The sequence below is a fragment of the Pezoporus occidentalis genome, unplaced genomic scaffold, assembly GCF_034315485.1.
Source record: "Pezoporus occidentalis ecotype Australia unplaced genomic scaffold, CSIRO_AGI_Poc_V1 ctg192, whole genome shotgun sequence".
Classification (NCBI taxonomy): domain Eukaryota; kingdom Metazoa; phylum Chordata; class Aves; order Psittaciformes; family Psittacidae; genus Pezoporus; species Pezoporus occidentalis.
The window spans coordinates 556,132-582,467 of NW_026913771.1; the positions used below are offsets into that span (position 1 = coordinate 556,132).

Here is a 26,336-nt window from a genome sequence, read left to right on the forward strand (position 1 = left end):
CTGTTGGCTTCTGCAGCACCCTAATGCAACCAGCTGCTTAACTTAGCCAAAAAATACCCATAGACTTTCTTGAGCTATTAAATACTATATAGATACTAAAGTCCTCACAAGGAAATGCAGGGGAGCAGTATTTCTTTCCCCCCTTGTTTCTGCATTAAAAACACCCTTAGTGGAGGAGTTAATTTACTTGAACTCATCATGCAGCACCTCTAACAAACACAGTGCAGAGCCACATCGCTGCAGTTTGCTGTTTATGGGTTTCTTCAGCAAAACGGAAAGCTGGCGTTTACAGCAAGGGGTGGTTCCATCACCGAGCTGTGATGAGCACCCAGGGTGCATTCAGCATTCAGTGTGCAGCCTCCTCTATCACTTCTGCCCTTCTGCTCCCAGAGTGCGGTTGGATCACATCAACCTGTGCCACAGATGTCGTATTCTCAGGGTACATACTGGTAAACTACACCCAAGAAGTACCATTACATTTCAGGTCGGGTTTACCCACGGTTGCTGGAAGATGCAGCTTGCTTGTTATCTACAAAATCACTACACAGCAGCCAGCCCCTTCCTGCCGTGCATTTGCATGCCCCTCTCTCCTGGAAGAAATACCTGTTCTTTGGGACATAGCGGCTTTGAAGTAGGATACAGCTTGAGGTCTTTCTTCTAACATTGGACTTTAAAGAGACGCTGCTGGGTTGTAAAGGAAGGCTGCTACTGAGCTGACCCTTAAAACCAGTGAAATTTGGTAAGAATGCGTAACAAATAACAAGGTTAAGGATAAATTGCATCAGACACAAAATCACATGTTGGAATTACAGCAGCAAGGACAAAAGAATTTGTTTTCCCACTCCTCTGCTTTCCTAGTATTCCTGAAGTTGGTGCCATGCTATAGTTGAACTCTTTTATTTGTACCAGTTGAAATACCTTAAACTTGTACCAATTATGTAACAGCTAAATAAAAGTTTCTGATTTTTTTAAATGTATCTTTGATCTGCACAATGCATCTTTGATCTTCCTCGTCTAAACACACCCCAAAGCCAAATGAAATGCAGTGTTCTTGTTCCTACCAAGCACTGAGCTAACAGCTACAAGGTGCATGTGGAGAAAGTGTCTACAGCAGTACCATAGCATTAACTTCTCTCACATCTCTCCCAACCCATTACAGTGCCGTACACTCATACAGACTTGGTGATCAAAGAACATGTGCTTGTGTTTCTTGGTTCTTTCAGAGGCATGGTTAATCATCTGTATCTATTCACAGTTTAAACAGCATTAATAACTTGCTTCAGGGCAGAGCTTGCCACATTTGTTATCGACAATAAGCAGGGAGAATTAATTGCCTCTCATTAAGTCAGTGATGAACAACTTACTTCATATGGCTTTAAAAGCAGCAGACGGCTTCACGATGAGGTACTGTGGCACTGCATGGGTTGTCCCCACTCTTCTGGTCACTTGTTTGGGGCTGCAAACCACAGCTCCAGTCCTGGAGCAGGTGCCCAGCACCCTGCTGCGTGTGTGGAGCTAACAGGGCTCGGTGCAGACACCACAGACCTCCCACGTCATCTCTGCTTCACGAACTGGAGTTGGTATCTAGTTTGCTGCTTGTCCAGACATAACTCTGCTTTGTCACACCCAATTAATGCCTTCATTCTGAATCATGTTGATAGATGTGTGCTCACAGGCAGAGCTCACTGCAGGTCTTGGGCTTCAGATACTTCAAAAGTTAATATCCATTAGTAATTCTGCATGAGTGCATTGTGCTGTTCAGCTCATGCTGGAGACCCTTCATCCCTAGCAAGGCTAGGAAATGTTTTAAATCAATACGTACACAAGTTACCAGAAACCTGCTATAAACCGTGACAGCTGTTTATAAGACATTGTTGGCAATTGATTGCATTTGTCCCCAGGATAATACAGGCTGGTTTTCTTTCATTCTGAAGACTATATGGCTATAATTTGGAAGTAAACAAGCATGAAATCAGCATGGCCACAGCCTGTAATCCTCAGACTTAACCTTTCCATTGGCCAGCAGCTAAGAGAACCTCATAAATTTCAGATTATTCCACAGCATGTCTGCCTTAAGGAATCTGATTTAGAAGCTTGATCTCCATGGGTTTTATGATTCATTACATTCGATCGACAAGGAGAAATACAAAATGCAGCCCCATGTGCACTGCTTGGAGCTCCACTGACATTACACATCACCAATTACCACTTGTATTCTACTTCTTAAGTATTTGTATCTCCCATTAAATTCCTCACAATGTTTAAATGTATTTCTCTTACCAACAACTTAACAAGGTCAGGAGGAACTGTCACACTCTGGAAAGTGAACAAAGAGGGTGCTGTGACAGAAACTGAGCACATCTGCTGGTACCCTGCCCCACTGCATCATGCTGCTTTCCATTTGCATACTGTGTTTGCTAATAAAAATTAATACAGAATGTTCCCACTTGAAGACATCTCAGCTGTCAAGACACAGTACTAAATGAGCTGCTGCTTAAAATGATTTTATAGACAAGTAGGTGGGCCTTTGAGTACTTTCAAAGTAGAGCTGAAGACCATAGTTTACAATGTTCCTAAAGATGAGCTGTCACAACACGCTGGTATGCAGGCTGGGGGTGAATTAGTTTTGGATCTTTGTACTTTCTTACAAAAGGCTGTGCTGCTCTTATTATCAAATTCCAACAACTGCTTTATGAATTCATCCGCAGTTGAGTTTATCCTTTGGAGCATCACACTTTATCTGAGGTCTTTGTTTATAGTCATCAGTGAGTATGAAAATAAAGCTCAGCCTTACTTCAAAGGCTCACTTAGATTTCAGTATAGGATTAACATTGCACATACAATTACTGCTATCAAAGTCAAGCATATGCATAAATCTTTGCAGGACTGGGGCCAAAACAGTTTTAAGTATCCACTTACTGAATACATTTCATATCAAGAATTATTCTTAGCTGTTATTTATGCAAGGGCCTCAACTAGGTAAATCCTGACTCAGGTAAGTCTCTATAATTACTCATTCTTCTACTTCTCATCTGCTTTCTACTCTATACATTGCTACCTCGTTCCACCAGTACTTCACTGTTCACTACCTGTAAATGCAACATCACTCTTCTGCATGAGTTCTTACAGGAGCAGCAGGAGTATTTGGCAAACAATCTCAAAGCCTAGGTGTTCAGAAGAATGTGTACCAGCTTCAGCAGGTAACAGCACTGACTGCATGTGTTTGGTAAAACAAACCATTGAAAAACTAATTAATGCTAAATCATAAAAAGCTGTACTAAATTACAACTTAACTGCAATAAGTACAGAAAAAGTACCAATTTTCCCCTTTAAATACCATCCTCCAACTACAGCAAAGTTCAACTAGTCCACTGAAGACAGAGTGGAATCACCAAAACTTGAACACTATATTTCTGGCATGCATTACATACATAACTAAACAGTTAAAAAACATATACAAGTGTAGTATACATAATGTAAAGGCAGTCTTGCTGTGGATTGTATCTATAAGAATATTCACAGCACCAGTCATAATATTTGCTAGCAAGAAAAACAATAATTGATTTTTATTGATAGCACTGATCAGGCACATGTGCTTGCCTTCCCTTCTGACAGGCACAGCCTCCAGTTCATGCTTTTTACTGGTACTGGGGGCCTGTACAACATCCCAGCAACAGGGCACGCTGGACCCCCTCACAAGCAGCTTTGTGAACACCAATGCGAGGTCAGTCACCACTAAGCAGATAAAGAACATCAGGCAGTGAGCAACCACCCATATGCAGTAGGAGAGATTGGCCATCCGTCGGGACACGGGCTCCACGTACACTTGTGAGACGTGAAGAAAGAGGAAGAGCACAAGAACTGTGAGCAGTAAGAGACACACTGCCTCAGCCCAGCCCCTCACCGAGCTCCTGCGCTTCAGCAGCCATAGTCCCACCTGGACACTTGCCATGTATATAGCTAAATACCCAAAAAGAGAGAGCAGCCCTTCCCTGTTGGCATTTAAAAAGCCAACCCTCGTGTCTCTGCCATTGCTGCCATGCAAGATGAACATCTTCAGAGAGGTAGTGTTCAGAATAAGCTGATAAAGCACAGCGAGATTTACAGCAACAATCCAAGAGTTATATTTTGGGAATACAGACAAAAGTAGAGATGCTGCAAGCCTCACAAATGCTAAGGTAAAGAAAAAATTCCAGTGCACTCCATACTCTGAAGTATGTTCATGGTAGTCTATAGATTTAACACTGAGCAGTCGCCCAACACCAAGGAAAATCAGTGGCCAAATGGATGAGAACTGCCTGGCCACACTGGAAAACTTTGGTTGTGGGACAGAAGACTTCTGTCTAACTTCAGGACAAACAAGAGCATTCCCAAAAACAAAAGCTCCAACCCCAAAATCCATAATTCCTGTTCCATAGGTCTCGGTTTTGGCGTATCGCCGCGGATACTGCGGGAAATCCACTGCTAAAATGCTGATGGACGTCAAGATGTTGATATAAACACGGAAGACGGTTATTGCTGGAATGTATTCTGGATCCAAGGACATCTTCTGGAAGCCTTTCACCATTTGCTTAAAAGCCACCCTGGGCTCCTGCTTTCTTTGGCTGTATATGTTGGAAAATATTCCGGCACAGAAGGCTGCAATGATAATTGGTATGAAAAAGATGACTGGAGACAAGACTGTGCAGGAGAACAGGAGAGGAGACACCAGCACAAGGAAGTCCAGCAGCAGGCTGTATGGCCTGGAACTTAGAGGTTTCCCATAGTGTAGGTAATACAAAATCAAGAGGAGTCCTCTGCTGAGCAGGCAGAGTGGGGCTAGAGACAAACCTATAGAAATTTCCAGCAAGCTGGTTCCGTTTAAGTCCCTGATAAAGGCTTCTTTCAGATGCTTTTGGGACATTCTTCTTGCTTTTCCTGAAAACACAAGCATAAACCTGAGTTAGTTTTGTCAAACAGGGAGCTTGGAACTTCACCAAAATGCCCCTTGTGTTCCAGTTTATTAAAACAAGCACCGATTTCACAAGTCATCTGGTTTTCAGTTCCTCTTCAGTTTAAAAAACAAGGGAAAGCAAAAATGCTGAGGCTTGGTGACTGGTGACACAGTGCAGCCACACAAGCACCTGCAAGGCCCAGCAATACAAGATCCTTAACATGGTTTTGCTGAAGATCTCTGAATACCAGATGCTCTGTTGAACTGTGAACACTCCTCCTGTATGTCCTGCTCTGCAGAACATAGTCGTGTTCTCTATGGTGTAAATGAAACAGGGATGTAAAAACGTGACCCCGGTGAAGCTCCTGCTCCCGGCCTGCAGAGCGGGCGACAAAAGCAGCAGCTAAAAATCGCACTTGTGACACAGGTGCCCTTTTACAAAGGCCCCAGCCCCACTGTGACCCCCAGCCAGGCTCCTCCATTCCTAGAGAACGGAAGTTAAATGTCAGAAGCATTCATTAGGAGACCAGCTCTGCTGCCGCGCTAGCCGGACCCGCGCTGCCGGGACACACAGCGTGCGGGAACACCGGGGCTGGGGGGCAGCAAACCCGCGCCTCCCCCGGCACAGGCCGAGGCGACAAAGCAGCCCCGGGTAACCGCGGTGTAACCGACCCCCGGCCCATAACCCGGGACCCACCGCACTTACCCCGCTGCCGGCCGCAGGTAAACGAGGGCCGCGCCGCCCGGCCGCACTTTCGCCACGGGAAGCTGCAGCCTGCTCTTCCGCAGCGCCCGATTCACCACCGCCCGGCCCGGCCCCGGCTCCGCCTCCTCCGGCCGCCTCGCAGCGCAGCGCCGCGCCGCACCGCGCCGCTCTGCCCGGTGACCGCTGCCCTCCGCCTCGACCCGCGCAGCGCCCGCGGTAAGTGCGCCCTGCCCGGGGACAGCGCGGGCACCGCCGAGGGCCTCAGCGGAGTCCCGGAGCCCGCCCGCCTTTAACCCCGTGGGGGGAGTCCTGCCATGGCCATGGCGGGGCCCTACCGAGCACCCGCGGGCGGTGTCCCTGGGGGAGCCCCGGCGCTGGGAGGGACGGACGGACACACACGGGACCTTGGGGCCCGGCGAATGTCGGATCCCGCCCCGGCAAAGCCTGTGGGAGGCGGGTTCGGCGGGGAGCTGGGGTAGGCAGCCCGGGCCCCGGGAGCGGGTCCGGCTGGCACCGAGAGCCCCGCCGCCCGCCATAAGCGACGCTTGTCCCGGGGGAGAGCAGCGCAGGGAGATTAGGAACCCTTCAAAGGCAGGGTGGGTGTTGGTGGTGGTTGTGTGCACCCTGAGCTCTGTGCGCCTCAGGTCGGGGGGCAAAGTAGTCTCTAAATGGTGTTTTTATGCCAGGTGGGAATGGAACAGGAATGGAATAGAATAGGAGCAGAATAAGAGAACTCGATAGAATAGGATCTTGGTAATGGCAGTTTCAGCCGCTGGCAGAAGGCGGAATTCTTCTTGGCTGTGTGACCGGGATATCACAGAAAATCAGGGGTGAGCCTGACTCACCTTGCGTTGGCTCCCAGAGCTGCAGAGGGAACAGGGAGAGGTCAGCAGGTGTATCTCGCTTCTGCTGCGGCACAGAGCTTCTCTGAGTCACTCCCTTTCCCAAAAGCACTGGCTTCTCCAGCGCCGTCAGGCCCACACATCTCTTCCATTTGTCCTAACAGGAGGAATTCAACAAAGAAAAAGTTGCAATTTGATGGCAAGAAACCTTGCTTTATTCACTGAATAGAAACAAAGCACTCCTGATGCAAGGGAAGAGGTATTATTCCCTCCAAACAAGCTTTATCTGCAGGCTGTACGACTGTTACTCTGATAGTGTGGGTAGGCTTTCTAGCTCCAGCATTGCTTGAGCCCCCTGGGATCAGTACTTCTGTCTTTGGGCTCTGCTTGTGTCCATGTTCTAAACGCCTTTGTGTGTATTTATTTAGGCATTGTTCAGTCTGGTTTGAATGAGACACTCTACGGTAAAGGCCCTCTCCAGCATTCCCATCGATAGGGCTGGACAAGATGCCAAAGCAGGTAAAAGGAAAAACAGGAATTGCATGTGCTAATTAAATTCTAGTGTCAGGAAAGAAATCTTGGCTTGTTTCCCTGCAATCAAGATTAGGTAACTCCTAACGTGCATTCACTCCTACTTCATTAATTGACTGTGTGGTTTTGAGCTGTGTTACACCAAGCGAGTGATATTTGTTATGCCGTTGCCTTTAACGGGGCAGCTTACATGTTGCAAGCCCATCCTCAAGGCTGTCTTTTCAGTGAAGTTAATGGACACCTGAGCTCTGCAGCATAGGTATCAGACGTGGTTGTACTTTCCGTTTTCGTTGTGTTTTACTTTTGCCTCAGCAATCACCACCTCTTCTTAAATGAAGTGGTGTTGAGCAGGGGTGCCCTTTCTCAGGGCTTGCAATGTCAGCTGCACCGTGGATTTAACTTGGCTGGTGCCAGTGTAATACAGTGGATACATGGGTGAAAAGGGCAACTGGCAGAAGAGGAGGGCAATTGGCAGAAGCTCATCTTGTCCACAGAGTATTTCATAATTACACATGTCTGCTCTCTGTGAAAGCAGCAGGCAGAGTAGAGTAACAGAAATCACTTTGATGGCAATGCGTAACTGTTGCTAAGCTTTTGTTTTTCCTTTGCTGTGTACAATTGTATATTACTGGAAATGAACTACTAATGCTGTCTGCAAGAGATAATAATGCTCCTAAATAAGTATACTATTGTAGCTGTGATAATTTGGTTTTGGTAATGTGTTAAAGGGGTTTTACAGTATATGTCCTCCTTTATTAGCTTAGCTCATGTAGTAGGAATGCTGCTAACTAAATTTAGCACTTTTCCTGTATAAACAAGGTGATTCTATTCATTGACTTTGTTAACCTGTAAAGAATTGCAGATTTGTGCTGCTAAATACAAATGAGTAGGGCTACATTGGAGAACTTTCTGGCAAGGAGAAGGGGAGAACAGAAAAGGAATATCTAAAATGCAGAAAGCAGGACTGGCATCTTTTTCCTTCTTAATTTTCCCTTCTAGCCTCTCTCTTCTTCTCCCCCAGAAGTGACAAACAGGACCTGAAGTGTCTCTTCTGGATAAGTTTTCCATTACCTTTGTACAACAAAGGTGTCCTTCCAAATAATATTGTCAAGGACACAGGAGCCTGGAGGCTAAGATTTAAATACTTGAAGTGATTCAAAGGGGACAAATCTTCACCTAATGCAGGCCAGCTCTTACAGCACCACTGTTTCTGTCCCCTGGCTTCGATGTGTGCACTCTGATTTCATTCTTGGGGCCCTCAGTCTCTGCTCTAACAATGAAAGTCTCTGCTAGGAAAACTGCATTTCTGTTGGACCACAGCAGCTTTCAGCTCTACTTCAGCCTCTGCAGCCAGTCCTTCCTGCTTCCCTTTGCCTAAGGCAGTGTTTGCATTGGATGCATGACATTCACAGGCCTAGAAGTATTCCAGTTAAGAACATTGTGTCTGCTGAACAACCTGCAGAATTGCAAGCACCAGGTAGTGTGAGTCTAAGGACGCATTCCTTCCGAGCGCCTTTGCTTACAGCCAAAATTGCCAGCAATGAATTCAGTTTACAGTGTTGTCAGCCTGCCATTTCTCATATGCTAGATAATACCTTTCTAAAAACAGAGCACCCCATGGGAACCATTGATGCAGGGGGAGGGCAACTGGGAGGAAGAATATCTCCAACATGCTAAGTTATGACTCCTGCTGAGACTGAATTTCAGTTACATGGAAGCAGTAGAAGAGCTGTAGTGGATGAGTTGAAAATCCAGCTGTTTTCAGCCTTTGACCGGTGCTGATCTGACATCCTTTCCAGAAAAATGGCCCGAAAGAAGATTCTGCTATCCAGAATGACCTCAATGAATCGTTTGAGGAAGAAGTTAGAGCATTCCTCAGTGATGAAGAGAAACTGCATCTTTTTGACGACCTCACAAAGGTTAATCCGGTGACAACTACAACAGGTAAGCGGCCAGCCAGGCTAGAGTCACATTCCCTGAGGAGTCACTTTCCCTGGTGGCCACTAATATGTGGTAGTTACTGTTCTCATTGCATTAATACTATCATGACCACAGTACTTAAAGACTCAAAGCCTAATAAAGCTTATTCAAAGCCTTAGAAAGTCACATTTGGCTTGGCTGTATTTCTTTTGTCCCAAATACTTTTATTGTAGCTTTGGCCCTGCTCTTATCAAGCTCTGCAGGCAGAGCTCACATTTGTATTGTTGGTTCAGGTAGCCAGGGTGTGGTTGAGATTTAATGCTATTTGAAGGACTCCTGCATGACCTTGTGGGATAAGAACGTATCAGAAATCAAGGCTCTAACTTTGATTCAAAATGTAGCCATGGAATTGGTTTTGAAAAGTAAATTGCTTGCAAGACTTTTAAGGATGATCCTGTTAAGAGAAGCTAAAGTCTGTTCCTAGTGCAGATGGGGAATTCTTGCCTCTGGTTGTCTGCAAGTCAGCAGATTCGGTTTTTAGGACTATATGAAGCCTTATAAAAGCACAGGATTTATTGAGTGGAATAGTTAGCAGATCTTTTAAGGGCAACTCTTAGAGATTGTTATATATGTTAGTCCTATATCACTCTTGATCACCTCATTCTCTGTTAAACCTGATAGGTAACAAATCTGAAGATTTTTGTTACAAACAGACACAGGAAGAGTTGAATACACTTTGCAAAAGATGCTAACAGAAGGTGTGTCTTTCAGTTCTGAAATGTCTTCAAGCAAGATATACAGTAAACTTGTTTTATACAAATGCTGGCTGCAGCCTGGTGGCTTTAAATCCGTTTCAGCCTGTCTCCTACCTCTATTCACCAGAGCTTATGAGAGAGTACCATGTTGCACTTCATCCTCAGGTAATCCTTGTATTTGAAATAACTGTCCTTCTGCAGAACACAGATGTCAAGTTCTTCAAAATCTCTATGAGCAAAATAATCCTAAAGGATGACCCCCATGTCTAGTGGAATATGAGTTCCATTAAAAGAGCTCTGTTACCTGTTTTCAGATAAATTTGATAAGGCCTGTGCTATCCAGTGCTGTTGAACTGTGTAATTACAGTTCTCTTAAATGTGAATATTCTCTTTTACTGCCAGGATTTAAAACCTCACATCTTTGCAGTGGCTGAGCAAACCTACCGAAACGTCCAAAGCCAGATAGCCCCTGTAAACCAGTCTATAATTGTAAGTGGAGAAAGTGGTGCTGGGAAGGTAAGCAGATATTTTTCTGACATTGCTGTTCAGTTTTGAGCTTTGCCAATGATTTGTAGTGTGCAGTATTTCAGCAAACGAGCAAAGAGGAAGAAAAAACCCGTCTGACAGAGCACATAGCCAGTGTGCTCTAGCACAGCTCATTTGAAATATGCCTAAAGCATTAAGTGATTGCAGCTGTAAAATAGGCTCTCCTTAATAGAGCTGCTCTCTAGGTGACATTTGTGATTTCTTGGAGGGCTGCATTTGAATCATTCAACAGGGATCGCATCTGAGTTAATTGCTCAGCCTAGTCCATTAGGGAGCTTAGTGTGAGTCTCAGCAAACCCTGTGTAGGCACAAGCAGCGGAGAGTTCAGATCTGATCTTAGGGCCTTCTGTAACAATTCATCCCTGTTCAGGAAGATATTGAGGATATTTTAAAGGCTGAGAACAAAGGATTTCCTGAGTGTTAATGACTCAAAGTCCAGTTATATTCAGTTCATCTTAAGATACTAGTTGTTTAGCTGAGCTTCTAGGTGGGTACGCCTTGATAAAACTGCCATTCCCAAAGCACTCCAGCCAATAGTGCTTAAATGTGTCTGTTGCACATAAGTATATACACCAAAAGTTTCCACTGAACTAGAGCAGAACTGACACACTCACTCTCTTCAGCATCATCGCCAGCTGCATACTGTGTTTACAGAAGTTAGTGCTGCTTCACTAAGTGACATAACTAATAACATGGTACAAACTAAGACCTATTATCAAACCTCTCCCTTGCAGACCTGGACATCTCGCTGCCTTATGAAATTCTATGCTTCTGTTGCTGCTCCGGTTATCTCCCCTAAAGGCAATGAAACTGTGGAAAGGATAGAGAAAAGAGTGTTGGATTCAAACCCTGTCATGGAAGCATTCGGTAAATAAGGCTTTTTTAAGAGCAGAAAGTAGTGGCTAAGTCTAAACTAGCTCTTGGTCCTCTCCTTAAAAGTCAAACTCTTCAAATACTGGAGCTATGACCAAATCACCCGTAATGCCTGAATGTCCTACATGGAAGAGTGGAATCACTCTGATTATTCTCTGTCACTGGCAATTTCACAGGAAACGCATGTACCCTGCGGAATAACAACAGCAGCCGTTTTGGAAAGTATATCCAGCTTCAGTTAGACAGGTAATAACAATCACTGTGGAAAAACCTTTTGTCTTGAAATCCTGTCCAAGCCTATTACTTCTGAAGTCTGCCTCATTGCAGCCTTCCAGGATCTGAAGGGGGACTACAAGATGCTGGGGAGGGACTCTTTATCAGGGACTGCAGTGATAGGACAAGGGGTAATGGGTTTAAACTGAAACAGGGGAAGTTTAGAGTAAGTATAAGGAAGAAGTTCTTTCCTGTAAGGGTGGTGAGGCACTGGCACAGGGTGCCCAGAGAAGTGGTAAATGCTCCATCCCTGGCAGTGTTCAAGGCCAGGTTGGACAGAGCCTTGGGTGCCGTGGTTTAGTGTGAGGTGTCCCTGCCCATAGCAGGGGATTGGAACTGGATGATCTTAAGGTCCTTTCCAACTTTTCTTTTTTTTTTTTTCCTTGCAAGCTCTCACCCTGATCTCTAAAAGGGCACAACAGAAAAACAGAGATGCAGTTAAGAACTCTGAATAAAATATATTAGGCTTGCACCAAACTGAAGGTGAAGAGCAAAGTGTTCATAGTCAGTCAGTATCATAATAACACATCACCTACGGGATTCTGTGAGCAAGCTTTGTTGAAATCTTTGCTATTTCCCCCCATTCTAGGTGTCACCATCTGACTAGTGCTTCCATTCAGACTTTCCTTTTGGAGAAGACCAGAGTTGCTTATCAGGCCCCCAATGAAAGAAACTTTCATATTTTTTATCAGGTTTGCCTTCAGTTAATCTTGCTAGATGTTTCTGACAAACAGTGGGGATGAAATCAGCTTTTAATATTTAACAGTCTCCCTGTCTGCCATGTATCCAAATTAAATCCTGCTCCCAGCATGTTACTCTTCATTGTCTGTGAGCTGTAAATACCAAAGGCAGATTTCAGTCATTACCTTGTTTTTTGTCTGCAGATCACAAAAGGTGCTACTGCAGAGGAGAGGTTGGAATGGAACCTTCCAGAAGGGGCTGAGTATTGTTGGCTGCCAAATTCTGAAAGGAACTTAGATGGTAAAGATTAATTTCAGAGACTGTCCATTAATAACAGCTGTGACCTTAAAGGCAGGAAGGCAAAAATGTGTCTGTCCTATTAAATCTCATGACCCAGGTTGGGCAGCCAGCAGCAGATGTTGCAAAGCCACTTGCATTAAAGGGATTCTTTTTAAGTTTCAGTTTGCACTTATTAAGAGTCTTCATCTGGCTTAAAAGAGCAGTTTCTGGCCTTGTGAATTTGCATCTCTCTGTGGCTCTGTTTAGAAACTGTCTTGTCTTTGGATGTGCTTCTAACCACTGCCTAACTTCAGAGCCCCACAGTGCCCAATGACTTGGTTCTCCAGCTTATACTCTGGGGTTTACCAAAAGCACATATGGCTTCCTTGGATCTCCTTCGACAATTCCAGCTAGCCTGGATGTGGTGTGGAGTGTTGTGGTTGCCTGTGTTTGTGTGCCTGGCTTTCTCTTAAACAGCACTTGTTTGGCTTTTCAGAGGACTGCTTCGAGGTGACCAGAGATGCAATGTTTCACTTGGGCATTGACCACTCCACACAGAACAATATTTTCAAGGTCAGGTACAAAGCATGGTCACCATGAGGCTGCTAATGGTGTCTGGAATGTCTCTGTAGTGTGGGATTTCTGCAGAAGTAAATCTGTATCAGTGTACAGACGATGGCGTGTTTGGTGCTGCTGACTGGAGGGTCTACACCTACACATTAAGTTGCATAGCTAAATATTAGATGCTGGCTAAAAGCTTGCACCTGTGAACTTTAGTTTTCCTTCAGTAATTGCAGCTTTAGGAATTAACATAGAAGCTTGGAATCTGCTTGCTTTTTTTGTGTGTGGAAGTGTTTTGGTTTGTCCTGTTCATGTGACTAAAGGGAGGTTAAGAGCTCTGTTTTAGAAAGCTGAATGACTGGTTATATTTCAGGTACTTTCAGGCCTTCTTCATCTTGGGAATGTTCAATTCTCTAATCCAGTGGATGAATCTCAGCCTTGTGAACTAGAAGACAAAACCAAAGGTGAGGCAACAGCATGTCATGCTCCAGAGAGTCTTGTTATTTTAGTGCAGGTGCCTGATGGACAGGATTTACTGTGCTTCTCTGCTTGATAGGAGGAGACTCAAGGTCACGGGCAACCCAAAATCTTGGTTTCGAAGTACTGAACAAACAAAAACTGAATGCTCCCCTGCTCTGGGAGACAATATCCTTCCATTATAGGGCAAGGCAGCTGCAACATTAGACAGTCATTTCAGAAGGATTATTGGCAGAACTGTTACTCCTGATTGTAATCTTACACTGACATCACAAGACATCCAGAAATCTGACCCAGAGTGGAGAGCAGGGCTTGTAAAATGGAAGCTTTGGAGTTTTCATGATTAAAACTTAGTAACAGCAAATCTGTCAAATTGCAGTGGAGGACACAGGTTGTTCTACTAGTGTGGATCTAGTTTTCCTTCAGAAATAAAACACTGTCCTGAATAGTGAAGTTTCCTACTGTTAATTCACATGCTCTGAATTCAAACTACCTAATATTCAAATATTTTTTCCTACAGTTCTGGTTAGCAGGATCTTAAATGCTTTGTTAGCAAATACTCATTCTTCTGTATTTCCCTACTATCCCCAAAATCCCTGTTTTTTTCTGGTCATGACTGTCTGTCTGGATTTAGAGGTGTCTGCTCACAAAAGGTGAAAACAAATACCTACCTAGAGAGTAAAATGCCTGAAATGCCTGCTTCAGTGCAGCAAACATCAGACTTTTTTGGTACTATTGTTTCATTTCAAATAGAGCACCTGAAACTCCACAGGTCCTGTACATCCAAATTAAGAGTCGGGTCTCGCAAAACTTTCTCCCAAGTTTGGGTAAAAAGATCCTAAATCCACATTTCAGTTGGCGAGCTCATGGAAGTGTCATTTTTCTTTACTATCTCTAGACCTTCCATAACGTTAAAGGGGGCTGCGTTCATTTGACACTCCAGATAACCTTGCCATGTTTTTTTTCCCCAAACAAGACTCTGTGAAGACTGCTGGAGCTTTGCTGCACATCCCTGTTGAGGAGCTCCTGGAGTCACTAAGGATTCGAACAATAACTGCTGGAAAACAACAACAGGTCTTCAAGAAGCCATGCTCCAGAGCCGAGTGTGAGACCAGGAGGGACTGCCTTGCCAAAGTGATTTATGCCAAGTAAGGACACGTAGGTCACGCTGCTGTGCTAATCCGTGCAACTTCGTGAGGGAGTAGGGAGGCCAGAAAGATTTACTTTCCCTGCCCTTCTGCTTGGATTCAGTAATGGTGTAACCCTCCCTTCCCCTCTCAACATCCCCTCGATTCATTCATAGATAGGACATAGCTGCAGACCTCCTAGAGAGATCTTCAGAGAACTGCTGTTCCATGTCAGCAAGCAGTATGTCAGTGTTTTGTTTCTTCCATGTGATACTGGTATAAACAGCAGTAAAAGAACACTACTCTGATTGTAGTGACAAACAAAGGTTTTCCAACTAATCCAGTTGTCAATGTCTGCAGATTGTTTGAGTGGCTCGTTTTGGTCATAAATGAAAGCATCTATGCAGATCCATCAGCATGGACCAACTTCATAGGTATGGTTATTCAACCCTAGTTTAACTGAGTAACCATAAGTCCTTCAAGCTACTCCTAGAATAAAATGCACTGCCTTCCTCTATTGCTTCTAGGTTTGTTGGATGTTTACGGTTTTGAAGCCTTCCCTGAAAACAACTTGGAACAGCTGTGTATTAACTATGCCAATGAGAAACTGCAGCAGCACTTTGTAGCGCACTATCTGAAAGCACAACAGGTAATACCCCACTAAGATCAAATGTTAAATATCTAATTTTAAAGCAGCATCTTTTGTCCATTTAATTATGTTCCTGTACCTCTGGTCAGATTGCAGCCTTCAGTCAAGTAAGTAATGTCACAGACATCAGTAGGTTGTGAGTAACAATTGATTTGTTAAAGAGAGTGTGGGACAGTTAATGGAATGAGACAGCTTTCTCCCCTGGGCACTGGAAATCTGTTCCCTCTTACGCAGCTCCATTGGCTTTGTGGCTTTTTAAACCGTTTGCTTTCCCTCAAAGAGCTGAACACTTTAAATTCTTGAGGTAAGTGTACCTAAGTTGAGAGTCTTTTGGAAGCTGCTGCTTATAAAATGTTAATTCTCTTCATCAAGTATAAAGCACCTAAATGGGTGGGGAGCTTCTAGACCTGACCTTAGTGGGAAGGCACAGTCCAACAGAACCTTGTAATCTAATCATCAACAGGACATGGTACCTGATGGAGGCCTTTTGCCACAGGAGAACAGCTTCATAAACCCAGTTGTCATGCCAGCACCTTGAAAGACAAAAACACACTGTTCATCAGCTTTTATGTTTGAAAGAGAAGGTACACAGATTGTGTTGTTTCGCAGTAGAGAAGGTATTTCCACTGTCCTCAGTACACTGCAGTCACTTGCCTAACTGGTCACACGCTGTTCGTTCCATTTCTCATCTTAGTGCTCTGAAAGCTGCAGAGTTCCTGTTTGGACTGCTACTCTAATAGATGTACTTCAGTCCTCATTGAATTTCTCCACATTACAGATACATTACCACAATGCTCTTAGCCATTAACTGGAATTGGGGAAATTGCTTTCCTTATGGCACCAGCATGCTGGCACCTTCTGCCTCGTGGCATAGTTTTGTCAATTTATCCAGGAGATAAGTAGCTCTTTGAGCTTAATTAATACTTTCATATAACCAGCCTTTTTTTCCTGCCTATCTTCCCCAGTATGCCAGGGGTTAATGGTCAGTGAAGATGGAAAGCAAGTTCAAGCCCACAATTACTTTCCTTATATCTGATTCATGGCCTCTGTTTATAGTATCATTCCCTGTCTGCCCTCTTACCTCTCTTGACCTGACTGTATCCCAGACCACTTAAACACCATTAGTGGCTGTGCTGAGCAAGCTTTTGGCAGGAGACTTTTAAAATAACTGTCCAGAGCCTGTGCTTGTTAAACACTCCTGCCAGTTTGTTCTGTAGTTCAGCATAAATATTGCATGAATTATGTCAACCAGTATCTTTCTGCACTACCTTTTGGATCAGGCTTTGTGTTAAATGAAGCCCAGCTCCATAGTAAAGTCTGACACACAACGGTTGGTTTAGGGCTATATCCTAATCTAAGGAAGGAGTTCCACAAATTCTTTGCCCTTCAGGGAAAAACCCAGTATAGCCAGGAGAGGCTTAGTGTGACTGTAGCCTCTGTTTGCTCTGGAAAGCAGCCATGCTGTGCTCTCTGATAAAGCTACCTGGGGTAGAATATCCTCCTTTGCTTTCTTCCCCTCAAGACTGCTGTTGAACACGAGCTGAGTTTTGGATGAGCTGGCTGAGCCTGGGATGAACTCGTTAAACAGTAACTGCATCAGACTGCAAAAAGGCATCCAGTTCCTTGGGCTCTAGTGCCCTCTGCTGCAGAATAACCGGGCTTTCTCTTAACTGCAGGAAGAATATGCAGCTGAAGGCTTACAGTGGTCTTTCATCGACTACCAGGATAACCAGAAGTGCCTTGATCTGATAGAGGGCAATCCCCTCAGCATTTTTTCTTTGCTGAATGAGGTAAGTGTGGATTTAAACCCCTAATACCTTTGTCCTAGTTGCCTGCCTTCCATCCCATGCCGCCAAAGAAAATACAAACACTTTGTAGTAGAAAGCTTGTCAGCTATGGAATTTCTGCAGAGCCTATTTTTTAGAGGCATTGTGATGCTGATTCTTCCTATTCCAAGTTGTCTTTTTCCCTTTCTTCTGGATATTCTGATTCAAATATGAAGCCTCTATTACATTTTTTGGGGGGGTTTTCTCCCCAGTATTTCAGGGCTTGCATACTCAAAGCAACTCTAAAAGTAAAATGTCTGATGTTAAAGTGGTTTAGCTTTTAAAGACAGCTCTTTACGATGAATAAGAGATGTTGCAATTTTGTGTCGTTTGCCATGCAGGAGTGCCGTCTGAACAGATCCTCTAACACTGACCTCTTTCAAACTCGGATTGAGAAGGCCTTGTCTAATAATCAATGTTTAAGTCGAAACAAGTTTAGTAAGAAGCCTAACTTTATTATTTCACATTATGCTGGCAAAGTCTGTTACCAGTTGGCAGCAATGGTGGAGAAAAATAAGGTAGGTATTTTCAGGAAGAGCTGTTAAAAACCAAAATAAAACAATCTTACAGACCTAAGGCAATGTAAACCAAAGCACCTCTAACAAGTATATTCAGTGATGCTTATTGGATAGACATACCTCCTTGATTCGGAAATAAATCCTTCAGGCCATGTAAAACTGGGTGACATTCTTGCTCTGGTTTTCAGTGAACTATCAGTGGCACCAGCAAATGCTTTGGCAGCAGAACTTTCAGCTGAGCATTAAGTGAACCATGTATCACCAAAGCAGGGCTTCTTCCATGCCTGAGAGTGTAGAAAAGTTGATGACATCAGGGCATTTCTATAACCATAAATTAGCACTTCCATAAATGTAGCACTTCCCCCCCCAAATTCAGGCAAATTTATGAGCAACAGGAGCATGGACTCAACTACTGAAAGTTCTGCTATACCAGGAAACCCAACTTGTGGCCTCATTGTGCCATCAGGGAATAAGTGAAACAGTCCGCAGACATGAGGGTCCCTTGTCAGTTCTGACACTGCCAGCAATTACAGCAAGTGGTATTAGGTCATGCAATCAAATATCTCTTAATTAAAAGGAAGACTGCTGCAGACTGTCCTGCAGGGATTAAACTAGTCCTGAGACTTCCAGCTCACTTCAGTTGTATGAGAACAACATTAGGAGCAGTTATACACTGGACTAGATTTGCTAAATGTTCCTGGACCTGACTGTGAATGAATGTATGTAGTCAGGTTTGAAACCACAGCCATCACAGCTGGCATCAGAAATACTGTTCCACTTAGATGTGCAGATTTTTGTGTCATTTTCAAAGGTGGCAGGTTTCTGCCTAAGTCCCCATCCTAATGAGTGACGTTTGTGTTTGCAGGACCCCATTGCACCAGAACTGGTCCAGGTTCTGCAGAATTCAAAGGACCCTTTGCTTCAGAAATTATTTCCTGTGACAGAAAGGAACCAGAATAACATCAAACCCCAGAACAGAGCAGCTGTGGTGACAGTGGTGGCCAAGTTCAAGGTACACCCCATTGAAGATTCTGCTTTCTGTTGCTATCTTCATAACTAGATGAGGAAACAGCATAGTTGGGCCAAGATCAGTAAATATTATTAAAACAAAACAGGTGTAAACCAGAACTAGCTTCAGATTTCTGATATTCTCTGGGTTTTAACTCGCTCCAGTTTTACCTTTTCCTTTAACAGCTGGGCATCTGCCTTTGTGAGGCTGCTTCCTGCCTCTTCCTTGAGGAGTTTCAGCTGATGCCCTGCTAGAATTTTGGAAACTTTCTGAATTTACCATCAACAGTGTTACAGAGGAACTCAGAGAGTGATTTTTTTGCTCAGTCTGCCCCTGCGGCAGAGCTCTGCTAATGCTGTGCCTGTAAAGCCAGCCTTGCAAAATACTGCTTCATGGTTTTTACAGCAGAGCACTGATCAGCTCAGCTACCTGTGGAGGGGGAGTCCCTGGTTAAACCTGTATTTGTTTTCTACAGGGTTCACTTGAGCATCTCATGGAGATTCTGAATAGCACCACACCACATTACATCCGATGCATCAAGCCTAACGCCGACTGCAAGGCAATGACTTTTAAAAGAGAAGAGGTAACTTTTCAAAAGCCTTTCCTCACAGGTTCAATGAGAAGCTTCCCAGAGAGATTGTGTAGGGCTTTGCGTTGGGTCTTTCATGATCTTGAGTTACTCGCAAAGCTCTTCTCACAGCACATTTTTAAATAGCTTTTTCTCCTTTGGAGCTTCCAAGATAAATGTCCTTTCAGAATCACTGATGATGCTTGTCTAAAATGGGACTAGTAAGCATAACAGCACTTCCAGATGCAGCTTAACTCATTGCTGTATGAGTTCTCCTACCAGAGTGCTCCTGGGTTGTTTAGGGTGCTGCCATCTGAGCCATCAAAACAGGTAAAGGTGATCTGACTCCTCAGCAGTCCTGGTCAAACAGATACCTTCATGGTGAATGCCCACAACAAAACTTTGCTTGTTCCTGGAGTCTGGTCTAGGACAAGTTAGATGAGATCAGCCAACAAGCATGCCTTTGGGAGCAGAGCAGCAGATGCTGAAGCTATAACTAGAGAACCTCGTCTGACGCAAAGACAAGCAGCTAGAGTAGTGCTGCCTTAATTTCAAACACTTGAAGAATCTGCTGATGGCATGTGAGTAGTATTAAAATACCAACACTGGCTTTTCATATTGTGCTGCATTCAGTCAGTGCAGGGTGTGTGGGTACTGCAAGAGAGGGCACATGAGGACTGTCCCACTGCGTTAGCACTGCTTTGACCCCGCTCTGGGTGTTACTGGCAGGCTCTGAGCTCAGCTGCACATGGCCTGGGTTGAGCACACACTGGGCAGACCTTAGCAGCAGCTTCCACAGTGGTTACCTAACCCATCTCCAATTTATGCCTCAGGTTCTCAGCCAGCTTCAGGCGTGTGGAATTGTAGAAGCCATCACCATCAGTGCAGCAGGCTTCCCTGTTAGGTAAGTCCAAAATTCTTGAGCAGTGTGTTCCATAATGCATTTCTATAGCAATTAGTGACATGTTAGTGTTTCAGAGGATCCTATAAGCACGAAATCCAAATAGTTTGCATTCTGTCTCTTTCTGAAGCTGATTCTTTCAAAGGTGTCTGAAATGTTCTGCTCACTGCTTACATTTAAGCTTATTTGAGCACCTCTTTCACATTTTGGAGACAAAAATACCCATTGCAAATCTGGACTGTTGTTCTGCACTTTGGATTATGAAACTCTGCTCATTCAGCAAGTCCAGAAGTGCAGTAACAGTCTAAAAAGCAGTGCTAGCACAGCTTGCACTCAAAGCAATGGGATTCTTAAAAATACACTAAATACTAACGAAGTCCAGATGTGTCTATAACACACCCCTGCTCCAAGAGCTCACTGTGCCCTTCCAGTCTAAGAAGCTGGGGAAGAGATGTTTTGATGTGGACTATTAGGTACTAAAACTTTCTAATGGAATGTGGCTTCACAGTAACATTTTCAGCAACTAAACCAAAATGATAAATGGCATTCACCTAAAGGTAGTCATCTCCAAGCTGAGCAGCTCACTGCAGCCAGTGCCCTTGCTGGGCTTTTGTGACCACATTCAGAGGATGGAGAGAATGAGGCCCGAGCTACTGACATTTTTGACAGCTCAGGATCGATCGGGTGAAGCTCACTGTTACCATAAACAAGCACAATTCCCACCCAGTCTTTGTTACAGTCAAAAGTCACCGTTACTGGGCAATGGGCAGTCCCTGAATTCCTTCAGAAAGTCTGTATTTTCTTGCATGTTGGCGACTACAAAAGCACTGGTGCATTTGTATTTTACCTTTGAAGCCATTCTGCAACATCTCCCCCTCAACAGGTCAGTTGTTTACTCTCTAGCAAATGATACTTGCCTAGGATTAACTGTATGTTTGTCTGTCAGAATCCCTCTCCAGAGTTTCACTGAGCGCTATGAAATACTGAGAACATCACGTGGATGCAGTAAAAACAGAGGCTGTGATAAAAGCAACTGTCATACTGCTGAGCAAAATGGTATGTTTCTTTAGATAATCCCTCTGCCATCAAGTAAAATGATCACTGCGCCAATTCGATATCGCATAGGTCAGACACAGTCACTGTATTCACCACTAAGGGCACCACTGTTCTCAAGGTATTTTTATAATCTGTCACCAACTTGAGTTTCTAATTTGCCTTACAGCAGGCTCTTAAAAAGTGTAAATCTTTCATCTTACTGCTGTTTCTTTGTGTTCCTCTTGGGAAGAACAGCTACAGTTACGATGGCGTTTCGGGTCCCCCCCAGTATAATTTGATTTACAGTTGGTTCTTGAGTAGATGTGAAAACCACTTACCTTTTTGCTTATATTCCTTCTCTTTCCTTCTCTTTTCCCCCACCTTGTTTTCTTGCCGAACACACTGACCTTCTACCTTACCTGGACTCTGCTGCTTCTTCTACCTTTTGCAAACTTCTGTATGCGATTCTTTTTAATAAGCAAGAGTGAGGATGGACTTTAAAAAACACAATCCAGTCTACAAGGTAACATCTTTGGTATGAATCCCTGAAAAGAGCTCCTCAGGTGGATACAGTCAATACTGAAAGTTAATGCAACCCCCTTCTCTCTCCCAGATTAATCCTATCTTCACCCAACGGGTTTAGTAACCAGCAGATGTGGGAAGCAGGATCAGTGAGTACCAGCCTGTGTCAGATAGGTAAAATGGCTGGAAATCCATGCCCCTTGCAGAAATGGAATGAAGTAATGAAGTACAGGCTGGAAAATGACTTACACACCATATCCTTGCCCCTCAATTACAAACCCATTAGCTGAAATGCCTCACTGAGATAGGTTACTAGTGCTTTTTATCTTTAACAGGTTGTAAGCTACAAACAAAAGCAAAACCATTTCCTAAACACGGGGATAAGCTTTTGATTCCTTTATCAGCCCAGCCCCATGAACACCACCGTAGTCACCAGATGTCTTCCTGTAAGCTAGAATTGCTTGTATTTGTTTTCAGTACCTTAAAATGCTCTCATCTCCTTAGAAACATTTATATCAGAAAAGCAAACAGTATCCAGGATGGAAAGATACAAAGACCATCAAGTTCCGGCATTGGGCATGCAGAAACTCATGCAACATTGCCTTGAACAACACAATCTCTTTCAAGGACAGGTCTGAATTAAGTCTACCTCTATTTCCAAATAGATTAATCTGGCTAACCTGTTTTTCCCATAACATAAAGAATTGTGTGCTATGTCCCCAAAATGGTTTTAATAACCTCTTACTGCTGCAATAAAATCCTGCTTAGTACTTGCCCCTGTAGCTGCTTCTGATGCCCTGTGAAAGCTGTAGAGTTGTGTAGAATTTGTTTTCCATTTCACATCTTTCAGTACATTAAGGCTAGGAGTCTAATTTCTTGCTTTTTGTTCTGTTCCCAATAGCTTTGAGATTTGGCTATTCCATCAGATTTTCGTAGGACTGAGCTGCTTAAATCTATTCTTAATTGCATTGCTGTTGCTTTCGAATGTTTCCATGTAGGAGGCTTTAAACAACGTGAGAACAGCTGAGCCCTCCATTTGTTACATTTGAGACTTGATTTGACATTTGTTACCTATGGATAGGTTATAACTTAGGCAATAAGACAGCACCTAAACTACATCCTAATTAAAACACACCGTGCTGGTTTTCTCCTTGCTAGCACATGGTAAAACCTACCCTGTCACATTCTTCCCATAAGCCCAAATAGATCTACTGATATATCAGCCATCACCTCCTCCCCTCTTGTAGGTGTATCCCCCCTTGATGGTCAAGAAGTCTCAGTGTAAAGACAATTACTCAGTCCCGATTCCCAAGTTTGGTGATACCTTCTCTTCAATGCTGCATTTGCAGGCAAGCCTCCAGTGACGGATGATGACAGAGCATCACGCTCCCTGGTTTTTGAGATCCTTCAGAATGTGACTGGACAAAGTGCTGCTGAGCAGACAGGGAACAGAGCAGAAAACACGTCAGTGTACTGCGGCAAAACCAAAGTATTTATGGCAAGTTCTGTGGTAAGAGTGCTATTGCCTTGGCTAACGGTTCCGGAGTGTACTTCTGTAATGGGGATTCTGGCACAGAGCATCATGGGTTAGGCGATACTCCTAATGCCAGCATGACCACAGGCTTAAGCAGTTTCTTTGTAAAAGAGGTGAAGGAGATAAAGTCACTTTGCAAAGTTTATATACTGGAGGATGTAGCCATAAAAGAACCCCTTTCAATGGAGCTAATTTTAAGCCAGCCGCTACTATGAAACTGGGAGTCTCCACTTCTTCCTACCACACTGTGCCCCCCCTCAGATACTTATATTTCTATCTGACATGTTATCCAGTAAGCACCAATGAAGTGCTCTCACTTCTAAACCCTAATCCAGCAGTCTTAAGATACTGACACATGCACGTGGTTTTCTGACAACCACCAAGAGGCTGTAGAAGAGAGCGGAGTTGTGAGCACAACTCCATCCCCAAGTATTAACTGCAGGCTCATATCCCCTGATGCAGCTGGAGCAGCTGGAAGCTAGAAGAGCAGAGGTGCTAAATGAGAAAGCATTTTGCATTCAGTGTTGCTGGAGAAGATTTAAGCAGAGGAAACTAGCAAAGGAGACGTGGTCTGCAACTGTCATCCAAGCAGGTAATTTGGTAAGAGTGTGGCTGAACATAACGAGTAACATTTCCAGTTACACTGAGTGTTGGAAGTGGCAGGAGTGATTCTGGTAACTGAGTATGGAAAAGCTGAAGCACCATCACTTATATTGTGTGTAGGAGCTTCTGAGATTCTTTGTACTCAGGTTTCTTTTAATTCAATCTTCAGCTGTTCGTTCCTGGTTAGCCAAGAATCACTTCCAAAGGATGCGCAGGGCTGCTCGTGTCATTAAGCATGGCTGGAGGAAATGGAAAGTAAGTACATTGGTACAGGAAAACATTGAGTGACTGAGGCTTTTTAGTGTCTGAGAAAGACTGCTTCTGTCAAGGAATTGCACAAAACCGGTACTCTCACTGCTTCAGAACACTGTTCTCAAGCTGAAGATGGATGCCAGGTCTTGCACAGCTGCTTCTACTGGGTAGCAGCATAGACTGCAGAATCAATTCATTCCTTCCTTCATGGAATGGGAAGACCCCAGGGGGTGTCCTGCCCTTTAAGATGCCCTCTCTTTTAGACTCTTAAGTTTTGCAGTTTAAGATGTTGTTGACATTGTTTGAGAACCTTGGTCAAGGTTCTCATCTATTTTTCTGTGTCTCTTCATCAGGCAAAAATGGCTGCGTTAGCAGCAGCAGAATTGGATGAGGGTGAGGAAAAGGGGTTCTCCGTTCCTGGAGCTACGCTGATCTCAGCCAAACCACCTTGCTCTTTGGAAACAACTTGGCCTCTGCAGGCAATAATTCAGTTCTGGCCTCTTGGCCTTGTCCTGGCTGCTGCACCCGTTACTGTAACAGGGCCTCGGAGGGACCTGTCCTTGCTGGCATGCCTCAAAGTGCTTCAGGAGAATGACTGCTACAAGGTGGAAAGCTGTTTCTTTGGCTGTGGCATCACCTCCATTAGAGCTCTCCCACAGGTAATAAACCTCATGCACTCGAGTCAGCAGCGCGGTGAAGCTGCCATGAGTGCAGGAACCTGAACTCTGCTATGGAGCAGGGCAACTGTGAAATCTCTTGAGCTGCACCTTTCTTCTCCCACTGGCCTTGATATAACCAAGGGTGACTTTAACATCAGTGGGTCAAGCTGGACATGGGGCTGAGGTCAGACTTTCAGCTAAGCATGAAAACTTATCTCTGCCTCAGGAACAAACTGATCAAAGCTGTGCTTTAGACATGGAGAGAACAGGATCCTAATACAGGCTCTGCTATTATGTACTGGGTTTTCTGCTTAGGGGATTCAAGTTGCACAACAGGTGAACCCATGAAAACGAATCCGCTTGGGGAAAAGCCACTGGGTGTATTAATAATATCCCAGTGCTTCTGTATTAAGAAATAACTGCACAGAGTGATTCACACAGAGGATTTTCATGGCAGAAAGTGAGGAGCAAACCTCAAGTATTTAAACTCCTATGCACATGCAGAATAGTCTTAGACACCACTTCCTACAAACGAACCACAGCCCACACACTGGCTTCTCTTGGAAATTGCACTCTGGTTACAAATCACCTCGTGCTTGCTTTTTGTTGGTAAATTGTTGAAGTTGCATAAAATTATGTGTGCAAGAATGTAGCCTGTGCTTGGTCACAGTTACAAGCAGAAAGAAGCAGTACTAAGTTCAGTACTAACTCCTCAAATCCTCAGAGTTTAAGTTAGTTTAGGTTCAAATTACAGTATTGGTACTCTTTGTAATACTCATTTATCTTAAATCCATTTGTACTAGGGCTCCTGTGGAGGTCTTCCTCTACCCTTATTCACTAGTTGTGTACATATTGAAGCACTGCTTAGTCTGAATAGCAAAATTAGCTCAAAATGGGTCAGGAACATCAGCTGACCTCTCCTCCTCTTCTTGCAGGGGTCTGTCAAGTTCCACTGTAAGAAGTCTCCCCTGCATTACGCAGATGTCAGCCCCCACACGGATGCCCACTCCATCACTGGATTTAACCAGATTTTATTGGACAGAAAAAAACTCCTTCCAACATAGCTTTTGGCCATCTTATTGGACTTTTTCCTTCAGGGAAGGGCTGTCTGCAAGCTGCTGCTTTCAAATTACTCAACGTCCATATCTGCTGCTACCTCAGAGCTTTCTGTATCAATGCATTGTATGTATAATATGCTTCAAATTTAAAATGGGGGGACATTCCTCCTCTCACACACATGCACATATTAGAGGAAATATCAGTACTATGAGAATATTCAACATAATTAAAAGAAATCAAATGCTTTAAGCAGTAAATACTTGAAGTGAACACTTCTGGCACCACCTGGGAGAAGTAAGAGGCTGATAATGAGCGAGCAACTAAGGCAAACATTTCTGATACATGCTGGATTCCTGTTGGGGGTCAGTAACATAACACTTCTGACTGTGACTGAAGGATGAGTAGCAGCCAACTGTAACACTAAAGGCAGATGTCTCAGGGAAAAGCAAGACTGAACATTTGTTTTTTATCTATACAACCAAAATACATGTATCCTCCCAGCTGCCATGCATTTCTAGGACGCCCTTGTCAACAGCATGGCCTCTGCCATGGGGCCAGGGTTTTCCCCAGAGGTGCTCTACACTGCCTGTTTGCTGCTTGTATCAGCCTTGAAAGTGTTCAGCTCTCCTGTGTATATGCCACTTTTAAATAAACCATTGAATACCTTATAAAGGTGCCTGGCCATCTGCAACAAGGT

The 26,336-nt window shown here is 44.1% G+C and overlaps 2 protein-coding genes across 11 annotated transcripts; one reads left to right on the forward strand and one right to left on the reverse strand.

Annotated features, from left to right (window-relative positions):
- Positions 1-2,197: 2,197 nt before the first annotated feature.
- PIGW (phosphatidylinositol glycan anchor biosynthesis class W) lies at positions 2,198-5,740 on the reverse strand. The gene is made up of 2 exons (XM_062617099.1): positions 5,640-5,740; positions 2,198-4,917 (listed from the first exon to the last, which is right to left on the reverse strand). Exon 2 carries the CDS (start codon positions 4,901-4,903, stop codon positions 3,389-3,391), a length of 1,515 nt encoding a protein of 504 aa, XP_062473083.1. The 5' UTR covers positions 4,904-4,917; positions 5,640-5,740; the 3' UTR covers positions 2,198-3,388.
- Positions 5,741-5,801: 61 nt separating this feature from the next.
- On the forward strand, positions 5,802-26,311 carry MYO19 (myosin XIX). 10 transcript variants are annotated; one of them, XM_062617089.1, is made up of 25 exons: positions 5,802-5,855; positions 6,910-7,000; positions 8,812-8,956; positions 9,704-9,852; positions 10,090-10,203; positions 10,968-11,100; positions 11,283-11,352; positions 11,969-12,071; positions 12,264-12,360; positions 12,836-12,912; positions 13,274-13,364; positions 14,354-14,525; positions 14,865-14,938; positions 15,032-15,153; positions 16,830-16,943; positions 17,321-17,497; positions 18,363-18,509; positions 18,982-19,089; positions 19,908-19,978; positions 20,922-21,031; positions 22,882-23,042; positions 23,529-23,658; positions 23,839-23,924; positions 24,275-24,580; positions 25,516-26,311. In XM_062617089.1, the coding sequence occupies exons 2-25, from the start codon at positions 6,989-6,991 to the stop codon at positions 25,642-25,644; spliced, it is 2,898 nt and encodes a 965-aa protein (XP_062473073.1). In that variant the 5' UTR covers positions 5,802-5,855; positions 6,910-6,988; the 3' UTR covers positions 25,645-26,311. The 10 variants fall into 10 exon arrangements, with proteins under 10 accessions (XP_062473073.1, XP_062473082.1, XP_062473077.1 ...); XM_062617088.1 differs by lacking the exon at positions 5,802-5,855 and adding an exon at positions 6,778-6,802; XM_062617091.1 differs by lacking the exon at positions 5,802-5,855 and adding an exon at positions 6,778-6,798.
- Positions 26,312-26,336: the final 25 nt, after the last annotated feature.